This window comes from Hirundo rustica, chromosome 14 (genome assembly GCF_015227805.2).
Source record: "Hirundo rustica isolate bHirRus1 chromosome 14, bHirRus1.pri.v3, whole genome shotgun sequence".
NCBI lineage: Eukaryota > Metazoa > Chordata > Aves > Passeriformes > Hirundinidae > Hirundo > Hirundo rustica.
Window position 1 is genome coordinate 3567256 of NC_053463.1, and position 16834 is coordinate 3584089.

A 16834-nucleotide genomic window follows, 5' to 3' on the forward strand; every position below is an offset into this window, starting at 1 on the left:
GTGTGGGGGCTAGGGGCCGGCTCCCCCTCGCCGCCCTTTCCCACCTCTCCGGTGGCCGCTCTCCGTGCGGAGCGTCGAGGCCAAGGGCCCCGGCCCGGCGCCGCCCGCACCGCCCTGGCACGGGCGCTGGCACCGCTGGGCTCGGTGCCCCTTGGGCAGGACCCCGGCCCCCTTCCCGTCCCTCACTCAGTGACAGATAACCAAAGGAGTCCCCGGCTTCGCGCCCCCGGAGACGCCCCCCTCCTCCCCTCCCGCCCTCGCGGTGCCCAGGGAGCCAGGAAAGCCTTACGGTCCTTTGACGGCGACTCGAAAGCTCACAGCTCGTGTGCTGCAGAATTTATTCCAATGAGCAGCTAAAAGTATCATTTAAAAAAAAAAATAACAAAAAGAAAAAACGACAAAAAAAAAATACTAAAAAACAATTATTTAGGGTGTTTGTGATTGCTGACTGCGCTGTAGATACCACTGTTTACCAATGAATTCCTGTGGTGGGATAGTGGACTGTTTACTGTTCTATTATACCAGTCCCCGGGCCCTCCGGTGGGACCCCCGCGTTCCCCGCGGCTCCCCGGAAGGTGCTAGGACGTGTGTTCTGTGTTAGAAAGTTTTTATATATATATATATATATATAAATATATATATATAATTTTTTTTGCTCTGTTACTTGCACATTTTACAGTTACCTCATTTTTCCCATGTATGTATTTGAAAAAAGGCTAATATATAGAAAAAAAAAGGTTCTTAAAGCTCTAAAAGTGTTTGTTTTTTTCCATTCCATTGGAATCATATTGGTTTTGTAGCATTTAACATAACTAGTATGTTGTATTATATATATGTGTATTATACTGATTGAAATTTTTAACAGATTTGTACTTTTTTTAAAATGAAAGTTGCTAGTTCTGCTTGACCAAGTAGTGCAATCATTATTTTTTTTAATGTTGTGGCTGATTTTGAGAGGGATATTCACTAATAAATGTATGATGTATACCAACACGCCGGGCCCAGCTCTTGTCTCCAGGGGGGCTCGAGGGGAAGTGTGGGGGCCAGGGACGGGAAGGAGCTGCTGCAGCTGGAAGGGCCCTGGAGGGAGGCTTGGAGGAGAGCCCAGGAGAGCCTGAGGGTGGGAGCAGGGACTGGTTGGATGCTCTGCCCCAGCAGGATCTGGGTTTGAGCAGCACCACACACCCTCTCCTTCCCCTGACATGGGAATGTCCTGGCTGCTATCCCAGGACAGCAGAGCTCCCTGGGTTGCTCCAGCCACAGCAGTGGGACACCTTCCACCTCTCCTCCATCCCAACCCTCCAGCATTCCCATGCTGGGCCAGGGACCAGGCTATCCCTGTGTTCCTGCCCATGGCAGGGGGTTGGAGTGAGATGTGCTTTGAGATTCCTTCCACCCCCAACCATTCCTGGCTCCAGAACAGGGCACTGGAAGAACAGGCTCCTACCGCTCTGCCTTGGGCAGCTGCGGCACAGCTCCGCAGCCCTGACCCCTGGCAGGGATCTCCCACACCTTTTCCACCTTGCACCTGCTCCAAGAGTTCGACCCAGCCTCATCAGCTCCCTCCTGGGCTGAGCCCACAGGAGCGGGCACAGCAGCACCCCGGCCCCTGCCATCCCCCGTGCTGGGAACGCTCTCGTCTCGTGCAACAGCTCCAGTGGCACCAATGACCAGTGTGAGAGCAGAAGCTGAGTGCATCCACACTCCTGGGAGCCACAAGTCCCACAGCAGCTCCTCCCTTGGGGCATGGGCAGAAAGCATCAGCACAGACATGCTAGAGGCAGAGTTTATTACACTACGCAGGCTAAGAACCCTGGGCAAGACCCCATGTGGGTAAGAATCGAACCAGCTCTTTATCAAAAAGTTAATACTATAGTCAACCCCAATCTCCTTTGGTCATTACAAAGCAAGAGAAATATTAAAAGAACAGTATTTATACACAGAGGGAAGCTGAAGAGAGTCTGTCCAGCCCTTTTCCCCCCACCCCACTCCCAGCACATTCCGGTGCTCGGTCTTTGTGTCTGTCAGGAGCAGCAGAGTATCAAATCTTCACGAGATGTTGGGTTGCTGGGGTTTTATTATTATTGTCATCAATAAAAGCAGTAATTACCAAGAGCTGCCATTCCTGTTCCTCCCCAGGGAAGGCGGAGGGGGCAACACCAGCTCCCCCGAGTGCCCGCCCCGGTGCAGGGGATGGCCGTGCGCACGCGTCCTCTCGCCAGCGCACGCACGCAGCACGGCTGGCACGGGCCATGTGGTCTCTGATCCCTCGTTTGTACGCAGTCTTTTAAAAAAAATATCGTATTATAATAATAATATGAATTTCTCTTTCCGTTTTTGTGTCTTCTGGAAAAAAAAAACCAAAAAAAAAAAAACCCAAAACAAAACAAAAAAAACCAACCAAAAACGAAACAACAAAACAAACAAACAAAAAAAAACAAAACCAAAAAGAAGTGTCAATCGTCCGTGAGGTCCTGCACAAAGAGGACTTCCGTGTGGCTGAGTCCGGCCTCCTGCAGCGTCGGGGGGTTGGGCCACTCCTCTGTAGGGAGGCAGGGCAGGACACGGCGAGGGAAGTTGGCCTCAATCTGGAACTTCTCAGGGCTTTCTTTCAAGGAGAACAGGAAGTCGTGGATCACCTGGGAACGAAACACAGAAATAGCTGCCAGCTGGGGGAGCAGTGACACAGGCAGAGTGAATCCCTGGCAGCTGGCGGGGAAAGGTTCCCAAATCTGCACCATCACTGTGCTGTAGACCTGAGAGCCATTCCCTTGGCACACATGAAACTGGGCTTGGCACAGAGCACTGGGGAGACCAGACACTGTTTATGGCTCTTCCTACAGCTTTATTTCATAGGGAGCAGTGAAATTATAGAATCGTAAGGGTTGGAAGGGACCTTAAAGATCATCTAGTCCCACCCTGCCCTGTCATGGGCAGACACACCTTCCAGCTTTTAAGGAGGTAAAAAAGCTTCTTGCATTTTCTCTCCTCTTCCAAGGTGGTAGAACCAGGCCCCACAGCACTCCCCTTTACCAAGGAGTAGCCACGCCTGCCAAGGCTCTCAGCAAAGGTCACCATTTGGCAAAGTCCAAGGGAAATAAAGCTTTGCTGAGCCACCTGCAAGTCCTCTTCACCCCCTTGCTCTGGAAGGCCCCTCAGCTCTGCCCCGAGCTCACCGTCAATGACTGTGTGAAGTGGAATCGCCGCTCCACTCTGGAATCGTTCGGCAGCTTAAAAATGATCTTGACGCTCTCCGGGTCGTCGGGATGTGGTTCTGGGGGAAGGCATTCCGACTTCCGCTCCTTCTCCTCCTGCAGTGTCTGCAAGGTAAGGAGGGAGCAGGAGCAATGCTGTGCACTCAGCAGACCTTTGTGCCTGTCCCCTGCAGCACAGCTGCTCCGGGAGGCTCAAAGGACGCTTGGGTCCTGAGCCAGACAAGCTATTCCTACTGCAGGCGAGGATCCCACAGGACACTGCAGCCTCTCCTGCAACCCCTCTGCTCTCACCTGCCGCCGCCTCTCCTCTGCCAGTTTTTGCTGTTGCACTTCCTCCTCCTTCTTCTTCTTTCTCTCCCTTTCCTCCTTCTTCTTGCGCTCCTTTTCCTGGTCGGCACGCAAGGATGCCAGATATGCCTCATCCTGCTGCTGCCTCAGGACTTGGGTTTGGTTCCTCTCTTCCCTGCAAACACGAGTGGGAATTGGTCAGGGCTAACAGGGCAAGTGAGGGGGTGGCAGGCTGAGTGCAGACCCGAGGGTGCAGGGACAGCCTCCAACTCACAGGAGCACACGGCAGGTAATGCCTTGGGGTACTATAAGCTCCCAAAAGGCCAATCCAGGTCCCCACAGTCCCTCAGCAATCAAACTGCTTCCCTAGAGTGGGTGGAACTGAACTTAAAAGGCTTCTGAACCCCTACAGCTTGACAGAGCTGATAGCACAAGAACAGTGCCCAGTATTCCTGCCTCATATTTGAGACTCTTCTTAGTTTTACCTCCTTTAGGTAATTCCTTGCACATTTCATAAACTGGAACGTGTTACTGGGTCCCCACACAGAGCATGGGGCAGAGAAGGGACACACAGAAGGTCAGATGGTGGGATCCTGTTTTGGATGCAATCCATACATCCCTAAGAGTCACCAGGGACTTGTGAGGCCACACCAGAAAAGCAGCCACAGCTCAGCACAGCAAGCAGCACACACTCACCAGCTGGCTGCGGACACCAGCTCTCCTGCCTGCGATGCCTTTGCTCCCACTTGGATCCTACTGTCTATTGTCCAAGCTTTCCCTGCAAAGCTCCAGCACGCCAAAGGTGTGCTCCAGTGGCAGAGAACAGAGTACTCACATCCACCTTTCAGTGGTGTGTGCAACACATCTGGCTCCCTGGCTACAAGGTGGCTGGAATTTATGGACTGATGATCCCCCTGCTGAGAGGAGAGCCCACGGGCTGTGTTACAGAACAGGAGGTGCCGAGCTGTGTGCCTACACACGGTGTCTGGAGGGAGGAAGGGGACAGAGCAGAGCCTGCCTCAACAAGGTCTGTGCTGCCGGAGCTCCGGTCCCACCCTACCTTTCCAGGCGCTCGGACACCAGGTACGTCTGGTTGGCATCCATGATGAACATCAGCTGATTGATGAGGTCGTCAGCCTGGATGAGGCCCTCCAGCCGCCCAACCACGGTCATCCTGCGGTCCTTGAGCATGATCACGGCCAGGAACGGGTACGTGTTCTCCCGCAGAGCCTGCGACACTGGGAACAGGCACAAACGTCACTTCCCCGTCCACAAGGGCCACTCAGGCCACCAAGGGGTACAGCACAAATGTTTCCATCACTGAGGGCCAAAGAAAGCACCTTTCCTAGATATTTTCTCTTCCAAGGAAGAAAAGGCCTCAGGCTCCATTTTGAAAATTAAACCCTGTAAGTTAGCAAAGGGAGGAAATGGCTTTGGGAGCACAAAGACTGATGGGAAAATAACAAGCTTCCAAGTAACCAAAAAAGGCTCTTTTAACTCAAGCAGGAAGGAAACAAATGGCTCTGAATGTCCATTCAAAATGGGACAAAGCCATGGGTTTAAACTGCAGGAAGAGTAACACAGGACAAGCACATGGAAGCACTTGCTCAGGTGATTAGGGACGGTTGGACTCAGGAAGAAACTGTCATGGGGCAGAAGGCAGTATGTCCATGTTGAACATTTCTGAACAAATTCAGGTTGGTTTTGCTGGAGGCAGGCTCTGTCTGAAGCAGGGAATGGAACAGATGTTTCACTTCAGTTACTGTTCATATGCAGCTGTTGATCCCCTCCTTAAACCACACATGGCACATCGTGCAACTTGGAGCCACTGTTACCAGTGCAGCCCCTCTAACAAAATCAGAGCAGCTCAGGGATTAAATGGAAAGCCATGATCCCTTCCAGCTCTGCTTTCCAGGCTGTGACTCCAAAGTATTGTGGCAATGAAACAGGAATAAGTCAAAGAATGTCTCCTCAGAGAGCTATTTTCTCAAGTTGTTGATAACTGGGAGCAGAATTATGGAGCCAAGAGTGCCCCAAATTTAGCATTTTCCTGACCATGAAACAGAAATCGTGGAAACAACACAGGAGATGTGAGTAAAACTTTGAGAAAAGGCTCCACCTGTGGCAAAACCTTACTAAACTTCTGTCTGGCCAGCTATCAACAACTCTCACTGTGGGCTTTTGAAGAGACACAGAGACTGGGTGCGGATTACAATGACTGTCTCAGAAAGGGAAAGAATGTACCTAACAAGTCCTTCCTGGCCTCAGGCCTCACAGGAGCCAGCGTGAAGGACAGATCTAGCTGGATACTTGTTTCCTCCACTCAGTCTATCCCCAGCACACACCCACAAACTCCCATTGATGAGGCACTGAAAGCAGCCTGAAAGCCCACAGCAATAAGCACAGAACTACAATTGCCCAGAAACACATGAACAGTGGAGGTGAAGATCAGAATGTATTTCCCTGGCAACAAAACCTTTTGAGATAACCTGGGAAACCAACACATGTGTGTCCCCATGAAATCCTGAAATCTCTTGTCTACTTGCACAAAATACAACAGAGTGTTTCACGTGTGTAAATTTGTCAAACAGCATCTGGCTTGTTCCAGAGACAGGAGGGGACAGGTAAAGCCCAGGAGGGACATACTCACCTCTGTATCCCTCTGGTTTATTGGTTGAGCAAGCCCAGAAGAGCATTCTAGTGTTGATGAGGGTGATGACCTCAGGTGCACACAGTGTATTGCTGGGGGATGAGAAGACACCGTGTCAGGGAAGCTGCATTTCGAGTGCAAAGACAACTATTTGGGAAATTCTCCTACCTACCGGCAGAACTCATCTGTGTCTTGGTGGTCATCTCCATGAAGATAAACCAACAGGAAGCGCAGCTCCCGCTTGGCATCATTCAGTGCCTTGGTATAAGAGCAGAGGAGGTAAAGTTACAGGGTCTCTGGGCAAGGGGAATGCAGCACCCACAAGGCTTGTGTGACCCAGGCACTACTCTGCCACTAGAGTGGTTTTAGTGGAGCAGCGGTGGAGGATGAACCTGTCAGACTTCCTAAATAAACCTTTTATTTAAGAGGGCTACAGTGGTGTTCTCTCATATCCTCTCAGGATGTGGCTTTGGAGAACACTGAACTCAGAGTGGAACTGGGCAAGCAGTGACATGGATTGACCTCAGCTGCCTCACCAGACTCAGCTGGCAGTGAAGACCCTCCTTCACCCCTTGGACTCACAGTGGCCAAGGCTGAGCTTTCCTTTGAGCCTGTACAGGACACAATCTTCAGATCACACCAAATGAAAATTCTACTAAAACAGTAATAAATAATGCTGCAGGACCCCAAAACCCAGACAACAAAGAAAAATATCCCTCCCTTTCCACATCTACAGTGTCTGGATTCCACCCACCCAAGAGCATTTTTAACAAGACCACAGGATAAGTGCACAATATGCTCCCTGTTTTGCTGGCACTGAGATTTGGTAGCCTAACCATTCCACAATTGAGTTTGGATTCCAGGAATGACAGAGGAGCTAAAAGAGCTGCAGAGGCAGTGAGCTCCATCACTGCACAGTGCGGAGCAGACAGGCACTCGACTTTTTTCCCCAGGCACTTGGGAAGCAGTGCTGATCCAGCTGTCTGACGGGATGCTCTGCAGGAGGCCCTTGCCTTGGCCAGGCTGAGAGAAGCTGTGGAAGAGGCAGTGTCCATGGGGACGTCCCTCTTCTAAAGAGAGCCCCCTCAGATTTGATCTACGGAACACTCCCCTCCAATAATTTCTTAGGGGCTCCCTCTCAATTTTGAGGCCCTGCACTGTTGTGAAGTTGCATTGTGATACAAGCCCAGGCAGTTAATCCCAATTTGGTGAACAGGAGGACAGACTCTGGCACAGCACACCAGTTTATAAAAACAAAGGCAGGATTACAAAGAAAAGCTGTCGGCTACAGAGTCACACAGACGGTCGAGGAACAGCCAGAGCAGCTTTGCTTTCCAGCTTTGCAGGCTTGGCAAATCATCAAGCCTGGCAGACACTGGTTTCCCAAAACACTTGTTCACTAGCTCTCCATTACCCTGTTAAGAGAGTTTGGGGATAAACGTTGGGCTTGTAGATGAAAAGCAATTTTGCCATGTAGGCCCTGATACCATGTGGCAAAATCCCCACTCCCCAGCATCTAGGCACCAACATGTGACACTGACCTGGCTGTAAGTTCCCTGGTAGAAGACAGGGTGTATCCTCCCATATTTTTCCTCAAACATATGAATAAATGAAATAATGTCACCCACTGGGTCGGTGACCCGACTACGAGGATCAGGGCGTATAAAACGCAGAGCAAACCTAGGAAAGAAGCAAAGGACACTGCAAGTTTTGCTCACTGACTTCTTGAGGAACAGGTTTTCTTTTCCACAGACAGTCACTGGGATTCATAGAGAGGAAAAAAGTCACAGCTGAGACGCTTGAACATTTATAATCTAAACCTAAACTGACAGCTGTTCCAAACTGATACCACTGCTACAGAACCAACTCCCAATGAAGATTCAGCTCAGGCTAGGGATCAGTAAGGATCCAAATTCTGTGTGGTTAAACTGTTTCAGCTTCCTCTGAAGCATCAGGCGTAAGCCACACCAACAGTAGGAGGTTTGAGGAATTTAGTCAAAGATGGGCTGTTAAAAGCCACGCAGTTTTGTCCAGATAACTTTGGAAACTGCATTTCTGCTAATCTACAACAAACAATTCCAATGTACAAAGAGCTGCAGAGGGGGAACATTACACTAGGAGTTCTATGAAACTGTCCTTCCCCTGAAGCTGAAAAAGCTTCAGTGCAAGGCAGATATCAGTGTTTAGTTCTACTGATGCACAGAAGATACACTGAACTTTGGAAATGTCTTTAATGGGGAAAAAAAGTAACACAACAGGGAAAACTGCCAAACCAGTGCAGATGGCAGGACTGCTGGCTATTCACCACCCTTACCATTCCCTTTTCCCTCTATCAATGCTGTAAAGGAGATAAGGAGAATGCGTGCTTTGGGGCACTATAGGGAGAAGAGGCAATAGACACCAAAGGTTTTCAAATAAAGCAGAGGTGTTTACGGTCTGGGTTTTGCCAAATAGCATCCAGGAATTAGGGCAGGTTAACCTGCAGCCCAGCCCAATGGGACACGATTCTGATGTTTGTCCAAGAATACCAAACAGCTGGACGCTGTTTTGCAACCCCTTTGTGTGGCACTCAGATTGTAAAGCTGTGTTGAGTTAGATCTCCAATTAAACACTTCATTTACAGAACTGCAAGGTTCTCTTTTTCTCTGCAATAAGATTTATTTCTTACTAAACAGCATAGGACTTCACAAGGCTAGAGATAATGCCAGTTAAGCAAACCAATGGAAAATCTGCCACGAGGCTTAAAGATCTAAGTGACAGAGATGCAGCCAAATCTGAGCTAGTCTCTGATGCAGTCAATAAGTGAGTCAGCACAAACAAGGACTTACCTAAATATATCAAGTAACGTGTAATAGGTGAATCGGAATGGAAGCATTATGAAGTAGTAACCCCATCCTAACAGGCCCTGCAATTACAAATAAGGATTTAATTTTCTTAACTATACAAAGAGATTAACAGCACTGAGTCTTACAGGTGCTATGAAATTTTGTTTGTAAAACATTAATGAAAGTAATTAATACTGTATTCTAGTTAATACACATTTAAGGGGGGGCTCTAAGAAAAACATTATCACTGCCACATGGAAGGGACAGTCCTTTGTTTCAATTCAACTGATCTAAAGGTTTTACTACACCACAGCAAGGCAGTCTATGATAAAAAAAAGTCCTCATACTGTGAATCACACCGTGGAGAAAATCTCCACAGCAGTAACAAAAACTGAAGGAATAGCTCTACATTTTGTTTTCATAAGATAAACTATTAAGAAAGGAGATAACAGCACGCAAATAGAACAATTTCTTTCCCTGCTTGCAAGTTCTGTGTTCATAGAGTCGGCCAAGAAGCAGGACAAAATCCACTGTAAGGTAACTTGCCCTTGGCTGTGGCCTTGAGACAACGTAGCTGTAGATCCTGTGGTCAGCTGTATTGACCTGCAACGGCCGCAGCGGAGGAGGATTAAAGACACTTGGGACACCCTCTTGCTCATTCAGTCGGTCCTGCACAGCTGCCTTTGACATAAGAAAGAGCAAAGGGAGGTTTCAGGCATTTTATGGTTTTTATACTCTGGACACTGACAGTGGGTATTACTTGTCCACAGCCCTGAGGCACTGGATAAGCACAATTCCTGACAAACAGCAGCCACCAGAGCTCTTTTCCACGTGGAAAGCCTTCTCCATGGCAGCCAGCACACAAGCTCCACGGGAGGCCACACTGTGTGTGCCAGTCAAGGGATTGTTCACAGCCATAATGACTCTGCTGTGTTTGGCTGGAACCAGCTCTTCAGACGTGTGGAGATGCAGCTCTGAAGAGCTACTTGGGCAAACCCAGGGGTGGACAGATTAATCTTACTGCTAGGGCTCCCCTCCCACAGAGGACTGCACTTAATTCAGGTACTTGGAAACTGCTACAAATCTCATTTTCAGTGGTACCTCTATGTTCCAGTTGTGCTGCTCCAGTGTGTGGCGACATTGGTCCATGGACTCTATGCCAGTCAAGTCCTAAAGAAGGAGAATAAAAGCAGATGAGTGCCAGGAAGTGTTGCATCTAGACTGCCCTTAACAGTGCACGAGCACATGATGGGAGTTACCACAACACATTATCACAATGCTCATTTTTTAAGTGCCCTGCTCTGAGTTTAAGAGCAGAGTGACCTGAGCCAACTCAAATCCATAAACACACAGGAGGCCTCAAACAGGCCTTTGCACTCTTCCAGCACCAGCCAACTCAGCGTGCCCAAGGTCTGTCGCTACAACAGCACTCAGCACAGTCAAGGGTTTAATACAGTATTGCCCACAGGCTTCGCTCTGAAAAGATGTGCTGGGCCTACGCCCTCAAACATCACCTCGAACTCAAAATACAGACAAAGCATTTCTGAAAATTCAGGATGACTGTTACTCCACTCACCGCCAGCATAAACAGAAACTAAAACCAAAACTTGCCAGGCATTACTGAAGGTGATGTAGCCAGCATTACAGGGGAAGTTAAAAAAGTATAGTAAACAGTGTAGTAAAAAAACCCAGCAACAGCCCAACACAGGGCCCGAAACAGAAAACAGTCCAAATACACTGGCAAACCTCAAAGCCACTGGGCATATTTTAACCCTGTGCCAATTAGAATTTCTGCACAGGAGATCAAAACAACTGTGCCTGTTATTACAGGAAGCCACATCAATATCTCCTGAGCAGAGACAAACGTTTGCTGAAGGGAAGATCCCTGTCACTGTGCCACAGAAACATCTCTCCCCACTGCACTTGCTCTAAGGTCTGAGCAGACATTTCCCTTGCTTCCTTGAAAAGCCCCAGACACATTCCTGACAGGCTGACCATTTAAGAATGCAATGAATTGTTTGTTTTTTGTTTGGTTTTTTTTTTACTGGAGAAGGATGGTGCATCTATTCCCCTCCCTGCCCCCATTCATACATTCCACATGCCACTTCCACCCGAGTAACAAACATTGTGGACAAATGCCCTATTCAATCTCTGGGCTCAGTTCAAACTTTTGAGCATTTCTTGGCTTCTTTCTCATAAAGTCCCCAGATCACCACCTTCTCTCCAATCTACTGGGCAAAAATCACTGTTTCATTCTGCTGCACAGAACCAGACTGTTTAAAGCATTGTAACTGAAGAAGCTCAGAAAAAAAAAGCACTTCAATTCAGTGGTGTATAAATATTTATTAAAAAGTAAATCTGCAGCAAGCTTTGCAAGGGAACACTGCAGAACTGGATTTCATAAAGAAATAAAGCTCAGTGAACTCAGCTGTTGCTGCTAGAATACCTTTGATTATGACTCAATTTCACAATTTAATGTTTTAGTTTAGCTATCTTTCTTTCAAGATGTGCTTCACAGAGTAAAATTTAGGGTTTGTATTCTGACTTTATTTTTATATTTATTTATAAATTCAATTTATTTTCCATTCTGATTTTATTTTTTTAACCTGAACTCCTACAGCAGACACTTCATTGTCTTTCTAGAAGGACAACATTAAAGGCACCTGCAATCTACTCAATTAATTGATTTTACAGTGGAGGCACAAAGCGTTTATTCCAGAGCCTTGAAAGTGTTCTGATCACCATTCCTCAACACCCTGGAAATTCTGCTGCCTTTTACAAAGTTTAGAAGATTCAGAAACTCATTTATACCTTTGTCTAAATGCCTGGATTATCTGTGAGCACTAAGAACATTACTGAGCATTCCCTCCTTTTTAAATTATGCGAAATTCTTCGGCAGTTTTAGGTCAGAAAGCAGCAGAGCTATCAACAAGCATTTAATGAGCACTGAATCACTGCAGCATTTGCAAGACCTGAGTTCCACAGACACCGGGGCCTGCCAACTTCACCCTTCCTAAGCACCACCACAATGACAGGCAGCTCTAGTCACTTCTCAATCTTCTATACAAGCTCTCCAGGGAGGTGAATTTCCTCGTAATTTTTTTTATCTCTTAGCATCTTAATTCAGCTGCTCTCAAACCAGAAGTGACAAAGCCACTTCAGCCCAGTGCTGAGCGCTCCCACCACTTGCCTGATCAATGAGGCTTCACAACTAAACACTGCAGGAGAAAACTGCCCGGCAAAGGCAGCTTTTAAAACTCAACACCTTGTTGGCTGTTACTCTGACGTGCTCCACCGGATACATCACAGCTTGGATGTTCTGGGAAACACACCAGGGCTCAGAATGACCCACACCCGATGTAAGGAATGGCAGGACCGCAGTTCAACTGCCACTTCAGAAAACTCTTGCTGGCAAGCACTGATACTGGTCATTATCACCCCCATGACACTCCTACAGCCTGCACCTCATCAAGCCATGGAAACAGATCAGAAACTTGAAAGGCCACCTCATTTCCACTGCCTCGCTCACAGCATCTCTGGCGAACTTTGTTCAGCCGCAAACTCATGTACGTGGCAAACGAGCACATTCTTAGAATCATCAGGGCTAAGAGAGTAACCAACATCTTCACACCGTGCTGCTCGGATCCGGCTCACTGTGGTCTCTTATCAGCTGCCTTTAAGAGCACGTATCTTACAGACATAGTAAGTAGTTAAAATTAGTCCCATTAAAACAACACTTTCCAACCTTCAAATAAATCCAAGCTCAACACAGTGGCTAATATTTCAAAAACAAAGTATTAAATTCCACAAATGCCAGGAAAGTTCAATAGTGCCTTCTCAACCACCACACAAAGCAAGAGTGCTATTGAAAAGCAGAATCAAACTTTTGCTGGAGGTAATTTTTTATGTCTCCCACCTTTGATACTGCCCAGAATATTCTCAATACCGAAGGAGTGGAAAGTACAATTTCATGCTTCAAAAGCAGAAGGAATACCCCTGAGTGGACAAAGGTTGTAAACTGGACTTACGAAACCGTTGCCTCTGCAGATACACTCCGATGTCGAAATACAGCACAAGAGATGCAAATCCACAGGACTGGCACTGCTCTTACTTCCCAACCCACTGCCAAATTCCAGAGAATTACTTTCCAAGGGTAAAGAATATCTGAGTTCTAACTGGAAAAAAGCCTTACCCAAGAGTTTCTCATTGCCTATTACAGCAAATGCCTTTCTGAGGGTTTTGATTGATACACTGAGTGGGAAAGCTGCCTGTAGTTTCATATTTCCTCCTTCCCCTAAATCAGAGCCATATCCAGCTTTGAGTATTCTGTTTTCCCCAGCCGAAGTCAGAGATGATATCATGAGTGCCAATTCTTTTGCAAATAACACTCCATTACTTCACATTAGCATATTACAGTATCAGACATGAGCCCAAGTGTAATGGGCACAGATCAATAACCTACAAAAGCTGCTCTGCTGTTTCTTCCATCTCCCAAATGAGTAATATCTCCACAGCTTTCCTAAACTGTTCACATCAAACTTCTCTCTCCAAATGTCAGGACAGCGAGGTCTTGACAGATGAAAAATTTAGATGCTTTTATTCCCTTACATTATTAGCCAGTTCTCTGGCTGTAAATGGGAGGCTGAAAGCATGCAAGAGGCTTTGTTACTTTTATTTCAAGTTTATCCCAGTTCTCCCTACTGTTTTTTTTTTTTTACTAACCTGCCTCAGCATGGTGCAGACAGCTGCCCTGTTCCAGCCCTGCCCACAAGAAGGAAGCTGCTGGTTTCAGCATTCTGCCAGCAAAGCTGTTTGTACGAGCACTACAGAACCCAGCACACAAACATCAGTGGAATTAATGCAGAGCAGGCACTAACACAGAACACTGCCCAACAGCTCAGGCCAGGCCAGGCCAGCAAATCCACCTCAGCCTGGAGAGGTACACTCTCCAGCAGAAGGAGGATAAACAGTTTAGGGCAACAGCATCTTCACCCCAAACAGCTGTTTGTTAGATGAATAGCAGTCCTTGCTCAATGCTTCCCTCCGGCTCTCTATTTAACTGAGGGACTTCTACGATTCCTTACCTCACCTCTGTCATCCTGCCTTCTCTCCTAGTCTGCTCTCCTGCTCTATTCACACTGCAGCGGGGTAAAACCTTCAGTGCAAGTGCAATGCTCTGTCACCATGGAATGCTGTACAGCCTACTGATGATGGCACATCACAAAGTGTGAAGTTATCCTTGAAAACACTGAACTGTTCCCTGCAAAGTCAGCAGGGATCCCCAAAGGATTTCCCAGCTGATTTGTAGCAATGTACAAATTATTTTAATGAGACTTAGCTAATCTCTCCAAACACCACATTCTTTCTATTGGAGTCAGAGAAAAAAGTCTTCCAGGTGGACTGATTTCAAGGAAACAGCAGGACTCATACCTGAGCCCTTCTCAGCCAGGTGCGATGTATCAGAGAAGAAGGAATCACCAGTGGGGTCTGTCATCAGCCCTGGAGAAGGCTGATCCAACACACCTCAGAAGACAGAAGAGTGAGGATCCTGGTTGGTATCCAAGCTCTCTGGACCACAGCTTTCACATCTGGCTCTGCACAGCAGCGGTCTAACTGAAAAAAAATTCTCCCCTTTACAGCCTGAGGAGTGTTTCCCTGTGCCTCAAACCAGGGCTGTATAAGAAGCTGGACTAAAGCATGAATCCCTCTTCCTGCCTCTTTCTAGCAGCCCTCTGTCCATGACAACACCACACAGCATTGGGAAACAGGATTCTTTCACTTCACAGATGTCTACAGGGGTTTGAAAACAGCAGCAGGGGCAGTGGTGAGAGCAGCTGGTGCTACTTGTCCAGACCAAGCAGATGAGCAAGAACCAGGATATCTCACAGCAGGAGAATGGGACCTTTTGTACATATATATGCACAAAACCCTTACCTCCTCACCAGGAACAGCAATGGTTGACACTACTCTGTGCCTGTTGTCCATATTTAATTTGACTGCCCAAACAGCTCAGTTTGCTGTGGACTTAGAGGGGACACCTGTAAAGGAAGTCTCCTGATAGGTCCAGTCATGGGAGAATACCTCAGCACATTAATTAATTCAGGGGGCTGTGAATCAGGTAAAGGCTTGGGAAGTCAATGTGTGGAATGATGAACACCTGCAGTGTCTCACCTGGGGAAGGCAGGGCCAGACAACCCTGGAGTCCCTTTAAATCTACACTTACACCACGCAGAACTTCCAAAGCGCACTTTTAAAAAATAATGTAAACAAAAAAAGCAGACAAAGTACTCCTAAAAGTAATCACGGTATTTGTAAAAGAACTGCAATCCAAGGGATGCCACATGATATCCCACAGCTCAGAAACAAAGCCAAGACACCTGAAGGTAATTTTCATTGCTCAGAACATTTAATTACTCATCACTGAGCAACCTTAAGTATTTCAGCTGCCCAGCGCTGTCTTCTCCCCAATAAACCACATCTTCAGATTGTGTTTATGATCATTCATCTGCTACACAGCCGCAGGCCTCGCAAACCAAAGGTTAAGCGACCCTGCCTGTGTTGTGTAGCAGACACAGGTTTGATCATGACAGTTTCCAGCGGCGTTACCCAATCGTGAGGGGCAGGAACCATGTTCCAAGAAACCCACTGGATAACTCTTCCTCGGTGCCAGGAAAGGCTCTCCAGCTACGACAAGGAAAGTTTTCAGACTAATTAAAATGGCCAGGACTTACCAAGGAGTTTTTCCTGCACGGAGTTTACTCAGCAGCCACCACTCGCCTCCCCAGTTAGCGATGACAGAACATCACCCCGACGAAGTACTTAGGGGCACGGAAGTCTCATTCACCCCGGCCAGGACTGGGACCACAGGTGTCTCTCCTCTCACCGTCCCTTCAGGTCCAGCCCGACACCCCACTCCAGGACGGGCCTACCCGGCTCTATGAGCCCCGTACCCCCCAGCGCCTGCGGGGCGGGCCCAGCTCAGCCCGTTCCCTATCCATACACCGCCTCCCCCGCTCCCGCCGGCCGGTACGGAGCCCCCGGGACGTGGCACCTGGAACTGCAGCAGCTTCTCGGTCTGTTCCGCCGTCAGCTCCCGTTCCTCAGGCGCCGCCATTTTGCCGCCGCCTCTGACCCGCCGCTCCGTCACTCTCCGGAAGTGACGTTGCCCGCCCACACTTCCACCCCAGCCCCGCGCGGCGCGGCCAATGGCTGTTTATCGGCCGCCGCCGGAACTGCTGGCCCGCATTCCGGACAAAACCGAAGCGCTCTAGGGCCCGTCCGGAGATGCCCGAATCCCATCGGCGGCGGTGGCCGCTCTCGGGTGTCCCCGGCGGGCGCGCGTAAAGTTCCGAAGTGTGCCGAGCACCGCTCGGGTGTTCCCGGCGGACGCACGAAGAGTTCGAAGAGTGCCGAGGGCTTCTCGTGTGTTCCCGGAACAGGCCGGGGATGAGGGGGGCAGCCTGTTGCTGTGGGAGCGGGCCCTGAGACCAAGGGGGGGGGATACGAGTTGAAGACCCCCGGGAGATGGCTGTGTTCCCGTCACCGCAGAGTCTGCCGGACACCGAGTGGGTGCTGTCCGGGCACCTCCGGTCCCGTCGGGTGTGTCCTGCCCGCTACCTTCGGTCCCGCCGGGTGGGTCCTACCCGGCACCCCTCGTCGCACCGGGCCCAAGATGGCGGCGGCCGCTAAGATGGAGGAGGCTGTGAGGGGCCCCCGCTCCCACCCGCAGCTTCGAGCGCCCGCGTGAGGGGTCGGCGCGGCGGGACCGCGGCCAGTGGAGCCCCAGGGGTGGCAGGAGAGCAGCCCCGGCTCCCCGCTGCAGCTGGCGGGGAGGCGGGATGCGGCCCCGCCCTGGC

The 16834-nt window shown here is 49.0% G+C and overlaps 1 protein-coding gene across 2 annotated transcripts; it reads right to left on the reverse strand.

The window, feature by feature from the left end:
* Window positions 1-1772: 1772 nt before the first annotated feature.
* FAF2 (Fas associated factor family member 2) lies at window positions 1773-16780 on the reverse strand. 2 transcript variants are annotated; one of them, XM_040077905.1, is made up of 11 exons: window positions 16030-16780; window positions 10080-10148; window positions 9525-9659; window positions 8982-9058; window positions 7695-7833; window positions 6326-6411; window positions 6154-6245; window positions 4564-4741; window positions 3507-3678; window positions 3177-3320; window positions 1773-2639 (listed from the first exon to the last, which is right to left on the reverse strand). In XM_040077905.1, exons 1-11 carry the CDS (start codon window positions 16090-16092, stop codon window positions 2457-2459), a joined length of 1338 nt encoding a protein of 445 aa, XP_039933839.1. In that variant the 5' UTR covers window positions 16093-16780; the 3' UTR covers window positions 1773-2456. The 2 variants fall into 2 exon arrangements, with proteins under 2 accessions (XP_039933839.1, XP_039933840.1); XM_040077906.2 differs by lacking the exon at window positions 16030-16780 and adding an exon at window positions 15710-15995.
* Window positions 16781-16834: the final 54 nt, after the last annotated feature.

Bases quoted from the DNA above. Each gene is read 5' to 3' on its own strand.
- FAF2 (XM_040077905.1), bottom strand. From the start codon at position 16,092: ATGGCGGCGCCTGAGGAACGGGAGCTGACGGCGGAACAGACCGAGAAG. The intron at 9,059-9,524 runs GCAAGTTACCTT...TTGTAATTGCAG, and splicing joins TCTCAAGGCCACAGCCAAGG to GGCCTGTTAGGATGGGGTTA. The intron at 7,834-8,981 runs GTAAGTCCTTGT...CTTCTTTCCTAG, and splicing joins ACGTTACTTGATATATTTAG to GTTTGCTCTGCGTTTTATAC.